Genomic DNA, 22,934 nt, shown 5'->3' with positions numbered 1-22,934 from the left:
TTCATAGGCTCGCTGTCCCTTATCCCAAAGAATTCAACCATGTTCTTAGTTTGAGTACCTTGACTAAGCCTATCAAAGTGTCACCTTGATCCTTTTAACCTAGAATACCATTTAGATGACCTATACTGGGAAGCCTCACGTGTGGTAAAATTCCACTAAAGAGCAGGAGGTGGAGTGCTAAGATGACAATGAAATCAACCTCATTGTTGTGTCTTAGTCTTGCTTTTGTGTTGTGATGCTTCTCACAAGACCTGTTAGATTTTGAGGCAGCAGTTGGCAAAGTTTGTCGTGGCTTACCGAGATGATTCTCTATTTTCAACAAAACTAGAATGGAATGCTTGACCAATTTTATACCAGGAAAAATGAAGAAATCTTTCTTTCTAGGTTGTGACTCATAACACTGGAGTTCACATAGATTTTGCCAAAGTTTAGGAGTGGCCCAGCCCTATGAGAACCATAGATCTCAAGAGTTCCTTTGGAGCACAAATTTCTACAGGAAATTGATTTACCATTATTCCAACATTGTTCATCTAGTTAATCAAACCAACAATTATAAACACTTCATTGGACTCTCAAAGTAGAACGAGAATTTCAAAAGTTGAAGGATGTCCTTTGTTCAACCCTGGTTCCTGCTCTCCTAAATTTGCAACAACCTTTTGAGATAAGAATGAATGTTTTCCGATATGCCATAGGTGACATTATTAAGTAGGGAGGACATTCAATGGTATACCATTTTGAATTCTTGTACCAAGCCAAATTCATGGGCAAAAGTAAAGGTTTTGTAGAAGTTGTGAGGTCTGGTCGAAGCCCTAGTTAGGGCTCACATGTATCAATAACAGAGACCCTAGAAGGAGGGCTGAAACTTCAAAAAGTGCTTAGAACCATTGTAAACTAGGGCTGCAAGTTGGATGTCCCACAAGGTATGCAATTTTTCATTTTATAATGATGGATGATGTGTTTTGTTGGGCTAGTCTAGACAAACTTATTTGGCAATGTTCTTATGACTGAAGTATGGTGATGCTCTTATGGCTATGAGGTATGGAAATGGCAATGTCTATATGACATTGATATGTAACAGTGACCCTATATAACAATGATATGACACAACAGTGATATGGCCATGATATGTGCTTTTATGAGAGGCAGTGATGTTGACAATATTTATGGCAGAACCTTATGTCAATAATTTTGATGTGACAATAATGCATGGCATGGCTTGACTATGATGTGACATTGAACTATTTGACAGTGACCTATATGATAGTGACTTATGATAATACTCTTGTTCTTGCTCAGATTGTACATGCACGATGCGACAATAACTTAGGACGGGGGCTGTCACTCTGATTCCCACCCACCCTGTTCTAGTTGTCTCCCAACGTCGGGTTATGGGGTAGTCCCTATGTAAGATATAAATGCAAGACTTGATGGTAACCAACAGGTTTGGAAGATAGTTGAATGGCCTAGCCACTTGATAGATTTTAGCAAGTTTAAAGGACTAGATTTAATCATCAATGAGACCAGTGCCTTATGGAGTCAACCTAGTTGTTTTCAGATCAATTAATGACCAAGTAACCGGATGAACAACTGTCGCTTGAATGCTTGACTATCCTATATGCTATGCAAATCCTAAGACTTAGGTGAAATGCAAAAATCTTGGTTACTTTTAGTTATATGCTTATTCTAGATGTAACCCTCCTCTTAGCTATTTTGGAACTAGTTTCTAGACCAGGTTGTGGGATAGAAGCCAACGGGAAGCAAGCAAAGGCTTGATTAACGATACCTCCCCTTGTATTCTAACCACCCGATGCCCCCGATGCTACAGAGACTGTGGCTCTGACGACTGCAAGGTCACCGTGTTAACCACTAAAGAGGTGCTAGGCTCCTCAACCTAGATGAGAAAGGGTGGCCCTGAATGTCTATCAACCAAACTTATGCTTGAAGGTAAATTATTAGGTGCAAGACTAGCCTCAAATGATATGCAAGGTTATGAGTGATCTTGATGTGAGATTACTTGAATGTTCCCTTAAGTACTTAGTTATGGTTTACTTGAGTTAAGATATTGAGTACTTTAAGAATGCTTAGAAAAGGTAATTTCAACCACAAGACAAGTGTTAAGTTTAACAGTGCCAACAAGAGATAACAAATGCCCACGATACAATTATTCAATAATCACAAGATGTGTGCTAAAAGGACGATTGCCAATATGCCAAAAATTCAAAATAACCACTTGCAATATGAACTATAAACGACAATTAGAGCACTTAATCGACTCGAAACAATTAGTCAATAATTTAATATGAGATGCCAATGACAATTACTTGAGACAACTAGAAATCTTCCAATAATTATCCACGAGATGCTCGATTAGATTAAGAACATTTAGATGCCAAATATTGCAATTAGATCACACCCAATTAGGTTCTCAAATGTTCAAGATCAATAATGCCTAATTAGAACAAGTCACTTTAATACCAATTAGATTAGAGGCAATTTAACTTTAGAAGGACAATTGGTGTAATTTGAACCATTCAACAAGATACCAATTGAAATTTAAAATGCTTTTAGAGAGTGAGCTTATGAAAACTTTTTAAACTCGCAATGAACCACAAGTGTTAGTCCTCTTCTTAGCAATAATTGACAAATCATTTAGCCACTAAATTGGAAGCAATGCCTTTAATTATGAGTAATAGAGCATGAACAAGTGAAGGCACTTATGTCATATATGTTCTTACAATATTCAACAAGAAATAAGTAAATTTTATGAGAGCAGTGAGCTATCACTGTGCTAACTTGTGGCAAAATGTGTCAAACAATTCCCAAATGCCAAACCAAGCTTGCCAACATGAAATCTTAAATACTTTAGCCCTCTTATGATGTAATTATCCCTGTTATATCAGACCTTAGTATGCAGAAATGACAGAGATGGCAGTCACCAAAATCATACAATTTAACTCGAAACAACAATGCCCAATTTGTGCAATTGATTCCTTAATGTGCCAAACAATTTATGAATTTATTTAGGCCAATTTATGGTGTCTTTTACCCTGTTATGGATTAGTTTACTTGCTGAAGCAAAACAGTGAGGAAACAAGGGTTAGGAAATCAAACCCTTAGGCCTCGGGCCTTAAAGTTCACTTGCCCAACTTGCCCAATTTTTTTCCAATGATTAGAACCCCTGCAAATACCAAAACTTGTGCCCAATGCCTCTACAAAACACACCAATATTCAGTCTAGAAATCAAATGTTAACCACAAAGATGAAATAAGGGTGGATGAGGCAAGGAAGAGGGCGTAAGGGAAGGGTTGCTAGGTCTATTAGGCCTGCGGCTCAAGGGAGGGAGGCCTTAAAGGCCTGCCTCAAGCCCTAAAAGGATTGTGGCCTAAGGGAGAGTCCCTTTGGGACTCCGGCAAAGGGCCAAAGGCCTGGCTATGGTCCCGAGAGGGATTAGAAGGGTAGGTTGAGGCCTTAAAAGGCCCGCGGCTAGGCTGCAATGATAGGTCGAGGAGGACGGAGGGGAAGAAGGAGGTTCGAGAGGGTCAAGAGGGAGTTCGAGGGCTTTAGGCCTCCGACAAAGCCAAGGAAGACAAGTCAAGGCCCTAGAGGCTTGCAACTAAGGCCCAAGTGCTTGGAAACGCTGACGTTGGGGCTTCAGGGGCTCACGACAATGAAGAGGAGGGCAGATTTTCCCAACGGCTAGGCTATGAGGGCTAGACGACTAGGGTAGAGGAGGACACTAGGCCTAGAGGCCCTAAAAAAAATTGAAACCTTCACCCAAAATTTGAATTTGCTTCAGATCTTCAATGTCACTGCAAAATTCCTTGATGCTGGCTCTGCAAAAACTTCTAAATGTTAGATCTTACCCTCAAGGGCCTAGATCTAGCTCTAGTCTAGCAAGTCTTATTGAATTTCACCTGCACAAATAAATCTACAAGTGCCCAAAACCCCAATACATACAAAAAATTCAAAACTCCAACTAAAAGCAAAGATTAGAAAAATTATATGGAAAAAATAAAAAAATTAATTTACAAAGTATACAAATATATAATGCTTGAAAGATTTTTGAGGAATATTTTTTTGTAAATTTTGACAATGGCTAGATGTATTTCGAAAAATAGATGTCAACCACAGTCTTAGCGAAGTAAGAAAATCACATAAAATATCTGCAGTCCAAACAAGGTCAGCATGTGCCCACGCTCTGTGAACTTGGAGCCCAAGGGTCGGGGAACATGCAAACTCTGTATATATATTTCTTAAGAAAATTCATTAGATCATACGATAAATCAGATCACCTAAGATAAGCGCAAAATTTACCAACAAAATGTTCCTATCATCTACAAATGAAATAACAATTCATATGATATTGAAGCACAATATAGGAAAGCACATATCCAACACATACCACATATCAATGAGATAAAGATACCATGAACTGTACCCCAAAGTATTTTATTATGAAAATCAAACATTCCCAATAGAACAATGGCTTCACACCAGTGTTTACAAAATTACATCTAACCAAAGATCCAGATAACAATAAAAGCAAAATGCCTTCTATTTATAGAGAAATCCCTCCAAGTGGAAAATAATGGCTAGTTGGCTTGATCCCCATCAAAATAATCTCGACTGTCAATAAATGTTTGATCAACTTTTAATTTCTATCGTCGAAAATATTTATTTTCGAGGAATTTTCAACTTTTTCATTAAAACCATTTTTTATTAGTTCAAAAATAATTATTTTGAAGTAATTCCCTCAAAAATTTGACTAACTTAACCACCAAGGTCCAAGAGTCCAAATTTTCTTGAAATTTCTAATATTCCTTTGATGGGGGACCTCCAAAATTTAACTTCTTTTAAACCCATGAATTTTTCCATTTGGAAAAATTAATTTCTCTAACATTTTAATTTTGACTCTAAATTAATTAATTTTCTAGCTTAGGATTTAATTCTATTTTTGCCAAAAAAATTAATTAATTGACTCATTAGGGGATTAATTATTTTTCTACCCTCAAATATGTTGACCATGGTGTCTAAGTATGAAGGACAATGCACTAAAATATTTTTTTACATTTTCAACCCCCAAAGGGAGAATACCCATTCATTATAGACCCTCAAATAATTTCTCAATTCTGCGACACAATATGATCTAGTAGACCAAATGATCTATAATAAAATAATTTAGCCAAATACCTTAAATTATTCCCAAATCAATTTTACAAGGACTCGACTAATAACACTAGGACTCACCTAAGACTTCAACAATAAATTTCACCCTAGCGTTGGGGTTTAAGCTGGAGGGCAAAAACTCTTCCGATTAGTCATGTTTAGAAACACAGGTAATAGGTGAGATTAAAAAACCTCCTAAGATGAAATTCGTCGCCAAAATCATAGGCTTACCTAGGTTGTTACATAATTACACTATCTTACTAGCATCATTTACATTACAAATTTGCAGAATGGGTTTACAATGACATAATGAGTGGTTGGCTAATGGTTCTTATCTTTCCAAAACATTGGCACAACTGCTTCCTTGGAATTGTGACAAAATGTGTGCAACACCTGGCTCCATATGGTGACACGTTGCTTCATCGAAGTGATGTGAGAATCCAAAATCTTGTATCCAAAAGAATAGAAGAACATCAAATAGATATCCATTCAAAATCAAAATCATCATGCATATCCAGTAAATCTGCTGGAATAGGAAAAATCTACTCTAACAAACTGAAATATAAAGATACAAACATAAGTGCATAAAATAAAATTAACCAATGACATAAATGAAAAGGAGTACGGCTAGAGATACTATACAAAAGATGTCCCATGGCATCAAATGCCATTTGTGTGGCACAATCTGGAGCATCTGCGCACTAATAGGGAAATCAATAGGTTGTTTATCAGATGTCCCTTACTGAAAGTTTATCCATTTTGGTCAGTGTAGATGTTCATCAATGTGATGCATATCTCTATCAAACTGAAGCCTGCTTCTTTTTCTGCTTGGAGAATATGATGGAAAATGAGAAAAGTGATAAAGTGATTGAATGAACTGAGTCTCATACTGCAGTGAATGACCCTGTGGTTCAATTTGTTCGCCATTTTCCAGCTTCTTTGGAACTCCGACATGGTACTTTCTCTCCCCTTCTCTATATAATCTGACCATACCACTTGCTGCTACAGGAATAGTAGCATAAGAAAGATCCATTTGAATACATCCTCCTAAATCAGCTACAAACTTCCTTGAGAGAAGCATTCCCCACACATCTTGAACATCAATAACTACTATGTCCATGGTGATAATATTATATGGGTAGTTTGCCAAGGAAACCTGTAAATATTTAACTACGCCAAGGACTTCAATTCTCTTTGAATCCATAGAGAAAATGTTATGATAAGGTCTAGAAATTCTTAAATTTAATTGATCCATAACCTTCTTAGTCATAACATTTGTTGAAGCACCGGAATCCAGCATGCAATTATGAAGTAAGCTGTCATAAATATCCAAGGTGAGAAAGAAAGGTTGATGATCTTCATTAGTCATGTAGCAGTTCAAATACTTTAACTTAATTTCTTCATCTTTGGGGTGTGAATCAACTTTATCTTGTTGAGCTATGCTTAAAGCCTTGAAGAATGATGCTCTTTGAGAAGGAAGATTTAAGAGTTCAAGCATAGGGACAAACATTTTAATATTATTTATCCATGCAGCCGAGTCAACCTCTAATCTTGATTTATACTTTTTAGATGCAACTTGTTTATTTTGACTTTGCTCTTCACCTTTCCTTTGATAAGTATAACCTTTACTTGTAGCTATTTCCAAAATTTGTTCTTGAGATGGTTTCTCACCATACATTTGTGTGATAGGGTCCTTTTCATCACTGATGTTATTGATTGTGGAGGAGGAGGAAATCATATCTGTGCAACGTTTTTCCTTGGAAGAATTCCGACTTACATTATTTATTTGTTCATTTGTTGTTTCACCAAAATTTTTCTAGCAATAACACATGCACTTTCTTCATAGATGCTCTTACAAGGTCTGCAAAACAGGATAGGTTGATCAAAAACATTGGAAGATTCAATAGGAGTAGGTCTCTGATCATTTGGAGGATTCCTTCTTGGCCATGGATTATTGTTTCCTCTGTTATTATTGTTATTTCTAGGTTGCATGTTCTGCACTTGATTTCTTTCCATCTGAATTAGCCTAGACTACATATCACTTATCGTTCTAGCATGTTCAATTCTCATTTCCTTAATTATTTGAGTTAATTCTTTAACTGAGTCACACTCTTCTTCCTTAATTTCTTTTCCTTTAGACTTGACCGGACCTCTTTCAAAATCAGGGATTTCTGATTTACCTCACGCTTTCTTATCCTTTTCTAACTCAGTTGTATTTTGAGCAACAACTAAATTGGCAGGCTTGGCACATCTAATCTCATATTAAGTGTCAACACCAAAGGCTTCATGATATTGCTCTAATACTGTCTTATCGGGAGGCTTGTAATCTTGAGTCATATTCTTTAGGAGACCATTAAATTTTGATTGAATTCTTCAACTGCTTCATTTTCCCTTTTCTTAATAGTATTAAGCTCTTTGACCAAGTATTTTTCTTCTCTTTTATCCCGAAATTGATCTTTTAATGCATTAGTGAAGGCTCACACAGAGTCAAAAGTATTATCTTCTTTGTCATGAAGCCAGTCTAATGCATCATCTTCTAATGAGAGGACAAATAGCTTCATTCTGACATTTACATGATTGTATGTAGTGGCATGAGCATATCTCTATATAAAAGTATTGAACTTTTTTATATGAGCATCGACATTGACTGCATTATTCCCTAGGAAAGTTGGAAGTTTGTTCATAGTGGAGTCATCTAGGAGATCATGAGGATACCCTTGAATGTTGGCAAAGTTGCAAGGCCTGTAATAATCCATGAATTCTTCATTTAAAGGATCAGGAAAGAGCAAATGGATATCCGGGAGGGCTTCCTGTCTGAGAAAGATTAAATGCTTTCTAGAATGTAATTTGTTTAATCAAGCTCTTAAAGCCTTTCAAGATCAGGAGAAGGGTTAACCAAGCTACTAGGATTTCTTCTAGAGTAAGCTCTTGTAAATAGATGAACAAGTGGAGTTGGCATCCAAACAAGAAACCAACCGAAATGTCCAGTTGTTAAAGGTGGAGATAGAAAAGATGGATAGATTAGTGAGAGGACAAAGGATAAGTTGATGAAAAGATGGAGAACGATGAAAGATGAAAATATTTAGAAATTGTCATTGAAGTGTCGAGAACAAGGTGGTCCCCGACAACGACATTGTTACTCCTGCCGCCTACACTTACCTAAAGGTTGGTGAGAAAAGCTTTCAACCCCACAAGGTGTGGTTGGTGGTAGGGAACTCAGAGAAGGGGCTGTCACACTGTTCTCGACTCTCCCCGTCTAAGCTATCTCCTAGGTTAGCTAAAGGGTGTGGCCCCTAATGAAAAGTTAAGTTAAAAGTGCACTGAGGTTCTAAGAGAGTGTTATAGTGAAAATGGATTACTTTTAATGATATATCAGTAAAATATGATATGAGCAATAGCAATGAAAATCATTAGCACGAGGAAACCATAAAACCAGTGCCTTATAAAGAATTTGCTCAACAAAATACCAGATTCATTGGCTCAAAGTAAAGATGGAATGCTTCCAATAATGAAAGCAAAGTAACTCTAAAATGCAAACAAATGATGTTAGCACAAGATATTTGTAAGATATAAAATCAATTCATGAATCAAAACATATCTTGCCAAAACTCAACAATTAGAAAATTTACTTAAAAAAAAAGTAAAATAGGAGATGTTAAAAGCTAAATCAAGATGTCAATATGGAATTAGACTTGAGCATGAAATGAAAGCACTTATTACCAATTTTGAAAAATCACAATACTTGCTTTGAAATGTTTTATAAAAATAAACTTTGCAATATAACAACTCAAAAACATCAAGAGACAAGTAAAGTAAATGTAATGAAGAGTGCTCTTGGTTAATTTCATTAACTACCTCTACAATAAAATTGCAATCGAACTCTTCAATCCTCAGACCTCACCCTTGCCCAAAGATTTGGGTTTCACAGTGAGGATTCCATAGAGGAGTAGAGGGTCCTTAAGATGTCTATTTCAATCAACTTATGTTGGAGGTAAAATTTTAGTGAGGCTTGAGGCCTTCTTATACTAAAATGCCTAGATGAAGTGCAAATTGTGTTAATTCGCCAAGTAAAAAAATGCAAATGCAAATGGTTCAAAGAGAAATAAGATAGTTGCAAAACTTGAGAGAATAGAATGTGAGTGAGCTCATATGTGTTTGCATCATTAAATGGAAAATAAGCAAGTAAAATGGAATAGATTGATTTAAGCTACAATTGCTTCAATTAAATGATAATGTTCCAATAGTTTCCATGACATATAGCATAATTTGACCAAGTAGTGAAGCATTTACTTAAAGAAATTATGAGACAATTAAAACTTTCCAAAGTATGAAGTGTTTACACATGAGATAAGATTTGTTCAAGTTTACAAGTTTGAAGCTTATGCATGTGAGAATTTAAATACAAGATTAGGAAAAATTGCATGTGGAGTGAAATGCGTTAATTTTAAGCATGCACAAAATGAAATTAAGTGCTAGAAAACTTAAAAAAACCAGAAGCAAAATTAGTGCACCCGCAAGAATCCCTCCTCTAAGTGAAGAAGGGGGATGCCATGGGAAAAATCCCAAGCTCCCTCATACAAAATTTTTATCTTTTATTAGCGCTTGAAATGGGTAAAAATGTCTCTAAGAGGGTTGCCCACAATATGAGAGAGATCCTTACAAAGATAGAAATTTAACAAAGCTAGATTCTCTCCCAAAAAATATAACAACAAGCTTGAAGATGAAAAAACTCTCCAAAAGAGATTTACAAGGCTCAAAAGGCCCACGACCTAGATGAGTTTATAGCTCTCCCTCAAATATTTACCTCCGTAGAAATCAATCATTGAATAATGTGAGGGGGTCCTGCATACACACGAGTGAGTAGTTTCCCAATGTTTCTCCTCAAGCTCCTTGTTGCCCAATGCTCAAGCCTATGGGCTACAAAACAAAACCAATTGTCAATGTGAAACTAGGAAAAAGAAACCAAAACTAAACTACAATTTAATATACAAAATACTAGCTCAAGTAATGGGAGTGAACCCCCATACTTGCCTAGCTTTGGAAATGACTCTTGAATAGTAGATATAACTTTGAAAGAGCTAGAATTAAAGAAGTATTTTAAATTTAAATGGATGATCAAGTAGTTATACAGTCAGAAAACTCCCTCTTGCTCTTCGTTGGATGGAAGACCTGGAGTGAAAAAATAGCTGAGTCTTGGATCGTTTTGACTCTAGGAGTGAGTTGATCTAATTGAGATTTCTCCCACTTCCAGATGGATTTCTGCACAGTACAAAATATTTTTCCTCCACACTTGAACAAGTATTAGTTTGCAAAAAGATTATAACAATATAACAAATAATATAAACCAAACATTCCTCCTAAAATGAATTGGCAAGTTTATTCCTAGAATACTACTCTAAATCAATGATATGTGCAAGATAACTTGCACACATCAATCCAAGCAGGATGACAAGTATAAACTAATATCAATTCAATATGCAAAAGAAATTAAACACAATAGTAATAACATGAAAGGACATCACCTCATAACGCCAAGAGAACACCATCCAAATAGCCCTCCAAGTCTTGATTATATTAAGAAAAGTGTGCAAGTACAAAATGATAGAGTTTCCTTAAGCCCAATAACTCATAACATGTTACAATATGAGAGCCCATGACTCTATTATATAAAGAGTTGGGAGCAAATCCCAAGGAAGAATGCATGTGAGAACTAAACTTGTAGCAAATCCCATGGAAAGATAAGTTAAGTTCGATGTGGAGAAGATAGAGACACCACAGAAAAATCGAATTCCATATGTGCATCTCAAGGGAAATCAAATTCCACACATGGCATAGTAAACTCATCCATGAGTGAATCCAAGTGTGAAAATTTGGATGCCCAAATTTCTACTGCAACAACTGATTACGTTTCTTGTATTTGTTAATTACTGAACAAATTATTCATTGTTTTCGATAGTAAACACCAAAACTAATACATTGCAACCTTCACCATTTAAATAAAATGCGGAAACAAGAAACTGAACAAGAAATAAATACAACACATCTACACAGTTACTTTTGGACAAATGTCATCGGAAAAACCCAGTGGGAAAACCAATACAGCAGTTCTGAGGGTTTTATTATTATGCAATAGTAATTTCTAAATACAATCTCTGTATGCCTTCCTAGCTATTCAATACAGACAATATCACTGACAGAGAGATAACCGAGATTACCTCACACTATCATTGGAGATCTGACTGATCCAACCACTGAATGAACAACCCCTGGATGCCTTTGCGCACTCACTGCGTCAGCCAAGCGTCACAGCCTCTAGGGACTACGTCACCACTTCCGTTGATCGATTTGTTGCCCAAGAACTTCGATTTTCACTTCCCGGTCTCACACCCCGGCTTCTAGCCTCTAAAATTGATTCCTTCAGCGAATTTTTGGACCTCCTCAAGGCTCTACACTGCCTCTACGTGGCCCTACGTCAGCCTCTTTTGGCTCTACGCTGCCTCTCCCAGATCTCTCTGCCTCCTCTGCTGAGTATTCCTGGATCAAGAGAAATCTCCAACCAGAACTATCCCTGCCCCTCACTACAAAAGTTCACTTCGAATTTCTCATCGACAGTTGTTCTGCTTTAGAAATTCGATATTCTAAACTCTACTCGATATGTTCTCCAAGTTCTTCTCAAGCCTCTTCTTATATCTTTCTGTTGGACAACTGACGACCCAAATTAACTTCTAATCAATGGCTTAGACCATTTTGGCTTGATCCTTGTCTTTTTATAGAAGTTTCACCCATAATTAGATTAATACCCTTTAATTATTTTAATTTCCCAAGTTTAGACTTAGGGTCTCATTAAAAATAATTAATTATTTTAATAAAACTGTCTTCATGTGGAATTTACCAAAACGATTTCTGGGTATTGGAGAATGCATGTGTCTAAGCCTCCCTACAAATTTTGAGACTTGGAGCACATCCGATGCTACCAAAAATCAACACTCCCTATTAGCGAGGAATGTGCTCTAACAATGCACCCTGCTAAAGCATCACTCTGTTCTGTAACATCTCGTTCTGCGCTGCTGATGTCTGACATCTTGTCCACCAACTACTGTGGAAATGCTACATCTATACTGTTGCTGACCCTGCCACTGTCAACATTGCATCTGTATTGCAACTCCCTCAATTCTGCATGCATGTGTGCTGCTGCTGGCACTGTGGCTACCAATATTGCATCTGCACTGCAATATTCTCCAATTGCTGCTGCTGCTGTATCAACAATGGAAAAGCATCCCAAATTACTAAATAAGTGTTCAGTATGATGCATCTCGTTGCTGGAGTCTAACTGCTGCTAGTCTCTACACTAACCCTCTAAGGCCTCTATGTTGTTGTTGACTCTGCTCTGTGCCAACTGCACTGCTGTCAATTCTAGCTCTGCGTTGCTCAGTCTCTGGTGCTCCTAGCTACTGCAACTGTCACTCCGGCACTCCTCTGCACCAACTGATGTTGGTCCATCCCGCTACTTCTAATCTGGGCTCTTGTAGCAAGGAATTGATCCGAGAGGTGGACTCCTCAAGGATCCTGCCCAACTGCAGTCCTTTCAAACTACAACTCTAAATCTTCCCACCTCCCTCCTGGAGATGCCTAGGTTGTCATGGCGAACTCCTCCTCGATCTTCGTGGTTGCAACCTTCGGATACTGCTTCTCATATTTGTCCTTCTTCTAGAGAGGACATTGCATTGCATAGTGACTGAAATTCTGAATTCACCACACCTAAAGCATTTGATTTTCGAAACATCTTTCTTCTTCTTCCCTTGTTCCTGCTTCCCCTTGGATGCGAGGGCTGCATTCTCTTCTTCCTCCTTGGGCTTCTACCCACTGTTATTGCTTCTGTCAAGTTTACACTTGATCAAGTCTCTCCTCAGCTCATCTTGCTTAAGAGCTGCCCACATTCCATCCCAGTCTAGCAAAGTCGCCTTGCCCAGGATGCTTTGGACAAAAACTTGCCACTACTCAGATATTGAATTTAGGACCAGTCTTGCCATCTCGGAACCTTGAGGTGTTGACCCCACAACTGCCAGCTCATCTTGGGTATCTTGAAGCTTAGTAAGGAACAGATCAATGCATTCCCCTGTCTGCGTCTGCATAGATCTCATCTTCTGCTCCAAGCAAATCTTCTGCTGCTCGGAAGATCCCTAATATAGCGTCAACAAAGCATCCCACATCTCCTTGGCAATGTCTCTGCCCGCAATGTGACAGACTATATGATCCTTCACTCTGTCGAGGATCATTCTCTTGGTCTTCGCCATTTCTTCCTTGTACTTCTTGAGCCGATCTGGATCCACGGGCTCAACTACAATGCTGTCGACATAGATCTTGAGAAAATTCTCATCCAGAAGGCACGACATCCTTGCCTTTCATATCGCATAGTTGGATGAACCATCCAACCAATCCTGATCTCTCAATCCACTGGTTGCCATCTCTGCCACTAAAAAAAAAGGTCGAATGACCTCCTCTCTCCTGCTGCTACTCAACAAATGAGAATTTGAATTCCCTAGCTAAGAATTCTCTGAGGAAGAAATTCCCTCAAGTGTCTCTTCTTCCTTTTGACATCTTTTTGTCCAGCAACTGCCTGCAGAAAACTATGTCACACTAGGAACCCCTCTTCGCTGAAGTTATTGTTGCGCTACTCCCTCTATCGTTGACAGATTTCAATATGGAAATCCTACCTCTTTGTCGACTCAGAGAGAGATTTACCATGAAAATCTAGCCCCCCTAGCTTGAATTGCGCAAACCCTCTGGGGATTTGAATTGCTGCCTCTGCAAAAATTTCAAACTCCCTTCCTCCTTCAGGATTGGGCTCTTCCGACACTGTTCTCTTGTTTCACCTGTAGCTCTGATATCATGTGAAATTTGGATGTCCAAATTTCTACTGCAACCACTGATCATGTTTCTTCTATTTGTTAATTATTGAATAAAATTATTCACTGTTTCCTACAGTAAACACCGAAACTAATACACTGCAACCTTCACTATTTAAATAAAATGCGGAAACAAAAAACTAAACAAGAAAGAAATACAACACATCTACACAGTTATTTTTGGACAAATGTCCCTGAAAAAACCCAATGTGGGAAAACTGGTACAACAACTTTGAAGGTTTTATTATTATGCAGTAGTAATTTCTAAATACAATCTCTGGATGCCTTCCTAGCTCTCCAGTACAGAAAATATCACTGACAAAGAGATAAGTAAGATTACCTCACACTATCATTGGAGATATGATTGATGCAACCACTGAATGAACAACCCCTGGTTACCTCTGGGCATTGATTGCGTCAACCCAGCGCCACAACCTCTAGGGACTGTGTCACCCCTTCTGCTGATCGATTTGCTTCCCAGGAACTTTGATTTTCACCTCCCGGTCTCACACCTCGGCTTTTGGCCTCTAAAATTGATTCCGTTAGCAAATTTTCGAACCTCCTCAAGGCTTTGCGTCAACCTACGTTGCCTCTCCGTTGCCCTGCGTCAGCCTCTTTTGGCTCTACACTGCCTCTTGCAGATCTCTCTCTGCCTCCTCTGTTGAGTATTCCCGGATCAAGAGAAATTTCCAACCAGAACTATCCCTGCCCCTCACTACAAAAGCTCACTTCGAATTTCTCACCGACCGCTGCTCTACTTCAGAAATTCAATCTTCTGAACTCTATTCGATATGTTCTCCAAGTGCACCTCAAGCCTCTTCTTATATCTTTTTGTTGGAAAACTAACGACGCAGATTAACTTCTAATCAATGGCTTAGATCATTTTGGCTTGATCCTCGTCTTCTTTTAGAAGTTTCACCCACAGTTAGATTAATACCCTTTAATTATTTTAATTTTCTAAGTTTAGACTTAGGGTTCCATTAAAAATAATTAATTACTTTAATAAAACTATCTCCTGGTGGAATTTCCCAAAACAATTTCTGAGTATTGGAGAATGCATGTGTCTAAGCTTCCTTGCAAATTTTGAGACTTAGAGCACATCTAATGCTACCAGAAATTAACATCAAGTACCGTGATAACTCCAATCGACCAATGCAAACTTGAACTAAGTGACGCCACATCTGTAGATGATCCCAAGGTAGGTCTACGTAGGTCCCCAGGCATTGCGTGATTCCTCCATGTGAAACTCGTAGTCTGGCCAAGTGAAACTCGTAATCTGCAAGAGTGGAGTGCTAAGGTAGAAGCACCTGAGATAACTGTGAGGGAAGGCCCCACATAATCTTCAGTCCAAATATTCCATAGAATATTCATTCAGTGCATGAGCTCCTTTAATTAATTTGATTTTCCATATGTGCAACTGTTGCATTATCTCTGGGAAATTCGATTTTATGAAATAATGGTGTATTTATGATGTAGTGTGCTCAGTCACCCTCCGGATGTCCATCGACTCAACTCTTTGACTTGGGATAATTTCCAAGTCATTTCCACATCATTCTGTCACATGGAATAATTTATTTCTCTCTATTTTATTTAATTCTAGCCTAATTAAATGCCACAGTTTCCACTAAACTTAGGAAATGTGGGTTTCGAGGGTGTAGAACACATTATTAACCCTTCAAAGTGTGTCATAGTAGAAAGTTGAGGGTGAGAGGTGTAATTGTTATTATTCGTACTCCACACACTTCTCTAGACAACACTTATTACATTACATATACAATTTTTATTGCGATGTTTGACCTACGGGAAATCTAAAAAAATTAAAAATGACTACCTAGACCTAACCAAATTCCACAAAATTTTTTGTGTGATCTAGTATGGTAATATACATCGACTTTAGATACTATGACTCACCCAAGGCCTCACCATCAAGCCGTACTCTGGCTTTGGGGTAAATTTGGAGGAAAAAATGCAATTAATTACTAACTCTTGGTTGGGAGATGATAATTAACCAAGTGAATAAAACCTCCCAGAGTAATACTCACTTGTTGGCAAGGTCCCAGGCTACCTAGGCTTGTTATAGACTCAAAACGCATCATTACTAGCATCACTTATTACAATTCTCCATAGGGCGTGGAATCTGGGTACAAGAGAAAATGATGAGAAGTAGGAGTAGAGTTTAAAAACTTTGGTGATATGATGGTTCAAATGTCCTTTGGTACATCCTTGGGCATGGAGTCTTCATATAATCATCAAGTGCCACTCCAGTGATCAACATGCACCAAAAGATGTTGTCGCTTGGATTGTACACGCATGATGTGACAACGACTCGGGACAAGGGCTGTTACTTTGATCCTCGCCCATTCCATTCTAGTTGTCTCCCAACAATAAGCTATGGGGGGTAGTCCCTATGTAAAATAGAAATGCAAGACTTTGTGGTAACCAACAAGTCTGGGAGACACAGTTGAATGGCCTAGCCACTTGATAGATTTTAGCAAGTTCAAAGGATTAGATTTAATTATCAATGAGACCAGTGCCTTATGGAGTCAACCTACTTGTTTTTAGATCAACTAAAGACCAGGTAACCCGATGAACAATTGTCGCTTGAATGCTTCACTATCCCATATGCTATTGAAATCTTAAGACTTAGGAGAAATGCAAGAATCTTGGTTATTTTTAGTTATATGCCTATTCTAGATGTAACCCTCCCCTTAACTGTTTTGGAACTAGTCACTAGTGTAGGTTGTAGGATAGAAGCCAACGGGAAGCAAGCAAAGGCTTGATTAATGATACCTCCCCCTGTGTTCTAACTACTCGATGCCTCCGGCACTGCAGAGATTGTGGCTCTGACAACTACAAGGTCACCATGTTAACCACTAAAGAAATGCTAGGCTCCTCAAGCTAGATGAGAAAGGGTGGCCCTAAATGTCTATCAACCAAGCTTATGCTTGGAGGTAAATTATTAGATGCAAGATTAGCTTATAATGATATGCAACATTATGAGTGATCTTGATGTGATATTACTTGAATGTTCCCTTAAGTACTTAGTTATGATTTACTTTGAGTTAAGATATTAAGTACCTTAAGAATGCTTAGAAAAGGTAATCTCAACCACAAGACAAGTGTTAAGTTTAACAATGCCAACAAGAGATAACAAATGCCCACGATATAATTATTCAATAATCACAAGATGTGTACTCTAAAAGGACGATTGCCAATATGCCAAAAATTCAAAATAACCACTTGCAATATGAACTATAATTGACAATTAGAGCACTAAATCAACTCGAAACAATTAGTCAATAATTCAATATGAGATTCCAATGACAATTACTTGAGACAACTAGAAATCTTCCAACCAATTATCCTCGAGATGCTTGATTAGATTAAGAACATTTAGATGCCAAAATATTGCAATTAGATCACACCCAATTAGGTTCTCAAATGCTCAAGATCAATAATGCATAATTAGAACAAGTCACTTTAATACCAATTAGATTAGAGGCAATTTAACTTTAGAAGGACAATTGATGTAATTTAAACCATTCAACAAGATACCACTTGAAATTTAAAGTGCTTTTAGAGAGTGAGTTTATGAAAACTTTTGAAACTCACAATGAACCACAAGTGTTAGTCCTCTTTTTAGCAATGATTGTCAAATCATTTAGCCACTAAATTGGAAGCAATGCCTTTAATTATGAGCAATAGAGCATGAGCAAGTGAAAGAACTTAAGTCATATATGTCCTTATGATATTCAACAAGCAATATGAGAGCAGTGTGCTACCAATGTGCTAACTTGTGGCAAAATGTGTCAAACAATTCCCAAATGCCAAACCAAGGTTGCCAACATGAAATCTTAAATACTTTAGCCCTCTTATGATGTAATTATCGCTGTTATATTAGACCTTAGTATGCAGCAATGACAGAGATGGCAGTTACCAAGATCATACAATTTAACTCGAAACAAATATGCCCAATTTGTGCAATTAAGTCCTTAACGTGCCAAGCAATTTATGAATTGATTTAGTCCAATTTAAGGTGTTTTTTTACCGTTCTCATGAATTAGTTTACTTGCTGAAGCAAAACAGTGAGGAAACAAGGTTAGGAGATCAAACCCTTAGGCCTCAGGCCTTAAAGTTCATTTGCCGAACTTGCCCAAAATTTTCCAATGACTGGAACACCTGCAAATGCCAAAACTTGGCTTAATGCCTCTACAAAACACACAAATATTCAGTATAGAAATCAAATGGTAACCACAAAGATGAAATGAGGGTGGATGAGGCAAGGAAGAGGGCCTAAGGGAAGGGCTAATAGGCCTATTAGGCCTGTGACTCAAGGAAGGGAGGCCTTAAAGGCCTGCCACAAACCCTAAAAGGTTGTGGCCTAAGTGAGAGTCCCTTTGGGACTACGGCAAAGGGCCAAAGGCTTGGCTATGGCCTCAACACGGATCACAAGGGCAGGTCGAGGCCTTAAAAGGCTTGCAAATAGATTGACTACAAGGATAGGCCGAGGAGGATGGAGGGAAAGAAGGAGGGCCGAGGGCTTTAGGCCTCATGGCAAAGCCGAGGCCCTAGAGGCATGCCGTTAAGGTCTAATGGCCTGGAAAGGTTGACGCTGGGGCTTCAAGGGCTCACAATAAGGAGGAGGGGGCCAAATTTGGCTAGCGGCTAGGCTAGGAGCGCTGGAGGGCTAGATGGCTAGGGTAAAGGACGACGTTGGGCCTAGAGGCCCTAAAAAAATTTGAAACCCTTGCCCAGAATTTGAATTTGCTTCAAATCTTCAGTTTCACTGCAAAATTCCTTGATACTAGCCCTACAAAAAATTCTAGAGGCTAGATCTAACCCTCAAGGGCCTAGATCTAGCTCTATTCCAACAAGTTTTCTTGAATCTCACCTACAAAAATAAATTTACGAGTGCCCAAGGGCCAAAATCTCAATATATACAAAAAATTAAAACCCTAGCTAAAAAAAAAGATTAGAAACATTTATATACAAAAATGAAAAAATTTAATTTACAAAATATACAATGCTTGAAAGATTTTTGAGAAATAATTTTTTGTAAATTTTGACATTGGCTAGATGTATTTCAAAAAATAGATGTTAACAACAGTCTTAGCAAAGTAAGAAAATCACATAAAATATCTGAAGTCCAAACAAAGTCAGTGTGTGGCCACTATCTGTGAACTTGGAGCCCAAGGATTGGGGAACCTACAAACTCTATATTTATTTCTTAAGAAAAATCGTTAGATCATCCAATGAATCAGATCACTTAAGATAGACCCAAAACTTATTAATAGAATGTCCCTATCATCTACAAATGAAATAACAATTCATATGATATTGAAGTACAATATTTAAAAGTACATACCCAACACAAACCACAAATCAATGAGACAAAGACGCCATGAACTATACCCCAAACCCTTTTATTATGAAAATCAAAAGTTCCCAGCAAAACAGTGGCTTCACACCAACATTTACAAAATTACATTCGACCAAAGATGCAGATAACAATAGAAGAAAAATGCCTTTTATTTATAGAGAAATCCCTCCAAATGGAAAATAACGGTTAGTTAGCTTGATCCCCGTCGATACATGTTTGATTAACTTTTAATCTTTGTGATTGAAAATATTTATTTTTGAGGAATTTTCGAATTTCTCATTAAAACCATTTTTTATTAGATCAAAAATAATTATTTTGAATTAATTCTCTCAAAAATTTGACATTAACTTAACCACCCAGGTCCAAGGATCCAAATTTTCTTGAAATTTTCAATATACCTTTGGTGGGGGCCTCCAAAATTTTACTATTTTTAGACCCACGAATTTTTCCACTTGGAGAAATTAATTTCTCTAACATTTTAATTTTGACTCTAAATTAATTTTCTAGATTATGATTTAACTTTATTTTTACCAGAAAAAATTAATTAATTGAGTCATGAGAGGATTAATTATTTTTCCACCTTCAAATATTTTAACCATGGTGTCTAAGTATGAACGACCATGTATTAAAAGATTTTTTCCATAAGATTTTTACATTTTCAACCCCCAAAGGAGGAATACCCATTTGTTATAGACCCTCAAGTAATTTATCAATTCTGCGATACAATATGATCTAGTAAACCAAGTGATTTGCAATAAAATAATTTAGCCAAATAACTTAAATTATTCTCAAACCACTTTTACAAGGACTTGACTAATAACACTATGATTCACTTAAGACTTCGACAATAAATTTCACCCTAGCTTTGGGGTTTACGCTGGAGAGGAAAAACTCTTCCGATTAGCGGTGTTTAGAAACATAGGTAATCGGTGTGGTTAAAAAACCTCTTAAGATGAAATTCGTTGCCAAAGTCATAGGCTTACCTAGGTTGTTACATAATTATACGGTCATACTAGCATCATTTACTTACAAATTTGCATAATGGGTTTACAATGACATAATGAGTCGTTGGTTGATGATTCTGATCTTTCCAAAAATTTAGCAAAACTGCTTTCTTGGAACTATGACAAAATGTGTGCAACAACTCCTATGATGGGTAATGCACGACCATGTCCAGTATTCTTATGACAGCAATGGCAGTATCCTTATGACAACAGTTTCTCTATGACAATGTGACCATGATGAATGACTTTCAATGCTTTGTATGGTAATGAATGGCAGTATCTTCGTGACATTAATACACTTGTGCTCCTATGTATGTAGTGTCCATGATGACAGATACTATTGACAAAACACAGATGCTACTTGTTTCAGGATATGCAGGCAGCTCCTTCACAGATTTGTCCGCTGCCATCTCATGATTTGGGATTGGCCCTAGGCAGCCTAATGTGATTGATGATGGGAGACTTATGTCTCATGATATTTGTACTTTGTATCTCTGCTGAACATTTGATGAATATCTAATAGAAGAATATTTGATTATGGGTTTTCACCCTTGTGGGGTTTTGCCTTGGTCTCCAACCAAAATCTTGATGTCTCTATTGTGCATGTTTTTTCCTACTATTCTTTACTGTTCCGCTGCATTATTGATGTTATTGTTCTCTCTACATAGTTGTTAATGATGATATAATATTATGGGGTGAATAAAATGTGAAAATGTTGAAAAAGTCTAAAATTGCAATTATCTGCAACATAAAACAATCTAGCCCTAAAAATTAACACATACTAACAAAAATTCCAGTGACTTTGGCGTTTGGCGTTTGAGCTAAAAGGCATGCACACATGGTATACTAATAATTTGAATGATCAAGTTTTCTGTATATTCAGCATATGGAGTATGACATTATGCTTTTTGGTTTCTAGAGTAGGTACTAGCTTTGATCTATTATATTTCCTTCGCTGAGACTGAAAAGTAATTCATCGTTCAGCTTCATTAAAGTTAGTGCAAACTAGCATACAGAAATTGTTTTTGGAGCGGCTAAGTGAGGCACTGTTCTAACCAGTGATCCATTCTTGCAGATGCCTAGAGGAGTACCTGTGGCTACTGTTGCAATTCAAAATGCCACAAATGCCGGGCTCTTGGCAATCCGGATATTGGGATCCACAGATTCCAATATACGAGAAAGGTAGGTTTTCTAATATGATTTGTTTAGTGCATTAAAGATTGAATTTCCAGGGACCATACTAAGCAATCTGATGTGTGTTTGCATTTTCAGAGTATGCCAATACCAAGTTGACATGAAAGAAACAGTATTGAAGAAGGCAGAGAAGCTAGAAACAGGAGGATGGAAAGCATATCTTGCTTAGGCCTCATTGGATTCAAAGTGCATGTTGTGAGCCTCACAATTGAGAATGTTTTTGTGTGATGTAACGTTCAAGAGCTTCACCTAAAGAAATGTCAAGAAGTATGCATGGAAGTGGCATCAGCGAAGCATGATTCATGTACTTCTGTTCCGATATGCTCTTGTTAATGCTTCCCAACTTCAATGAGCAGTGAGAGAGAGAGGCAGCAATGGCTAAATTTTACATCCGTATGTGCTCTAATGGAATCAGCTCACTTTGCATAGAATTTCCTTGCACTTGTCCACTTTGTATGACATCCTTCAGTTGAAAGTTCCTTGCCTGGTTATCATTAAATTTCCACCAATTTTAAAACTGGATATTCTGATCGAAGTAATATAACTTGTACCGATCACAGAGACAAAATTATCGTCGGATATCTCTTACATTATAAGTTGTGAGAGAGTATAATAATTTTCTGCCGTAGTGAACGCTGGATCAGTTTTCGGTTGGCAGTGCGTATGAATATGAAATTGTAGATAATATATTTCAGTTGAGATACGCAATATTGTTCAAAGTCCAGTATGTAATTTCAGGGATTTCCAGGTGGTTACTTTTTGGTGTATTCAGTGCACTAAATTCAGCTGATCTAGAATATATTTGTATTTTTGTTTTTCACGGTTAAAAACGTCCGGGAGATTACAGGTTCCAATTTGGAAATCTTGGTAAGGTATTGTATACTAAGTAATCAAATCACTCTGTAGAGAGGGTCCAAATAAGAAAATCTCATACATGGCTAGGGTAGGGTATAACTTTAAAATTATATTATTATTAAATTGTTAATATTTACCCTAAAAAAATCTCATGACTAAGCTATAACTTTAAAATTATTATATTATTAAATTGTTAGTATTTATCCCTAAAAATAGATATATGAGAATTCATTATTTTACTGCCAACCTGCAACATGAAGTTTGATATTTTATTTTTGGTCTTTTATTTATAACAAAATTAGGTGTAAATGAATTTGAAATACTTTTATGTACATCCTATTTCAATGCATGTCTTTTATGTCTTAAATTGTATATTCCAATCTGCATTCTCAATTGCATCATATTCTTGGGTTCAAGTTAGTTCTCTGT

At 37.2% G+C, this 22,934-nt stretch overlaps 1 protein-coding gene across 2 annotated transcripts in view; it reads left to right on the top strand.

Moving 5' to 3' along the window:
• Nucleotides 1-22,435, top strand: part of LOC149202221 (phosphoribosylaminoimidazole carboxylase, chloroplastic-like) — a 270,243-nt gene extending 247,808 nt beyond the window's left edge. For both annotated transcript variants that reach the window (XM_089403134.1, XM_089403135.1), the window contains exons 15-16: nucleotides 21,532-21,638; nucleotides 21,729-22,435. In XM_089403134.1, the coding sequence (XP_089259260.1) occupies nucleotides 21,532-21,638; nucleotides 21,729-21,819 (198 nt within the window). In that variant the 3' untranslated portion in view covers nucleotides 21,820-22,435. The remainder of the gene's footprint in view (nucleotides 1-21,531; nucleotides 21,639-21,728) is intronic.
• The last annotated feature ends 499 nt before the right edge of the window (nucleotides 22,436-22,934 follow it).

This window comes from Pinus tabuliformis, chromosome 2_1, assembly GCF_031772625.1.
Source record: "Pinus tabuliformis cultivar Carrire ecotype Pingquan chromosome 2_1, CPIR1, whole genome shotgun sequence".
In the NCBI taxonomy this organism is placed as follows: domain Eukaryota; kingdom Viridiplantae; phylum Streptophyta; class Pinopsida; order Pinales; family Pinaceae; genus Pinus; species Pinus tabuliformis.
This window is presented reverse-complemented; position numbering and strand designations above follow the sequence as displayed.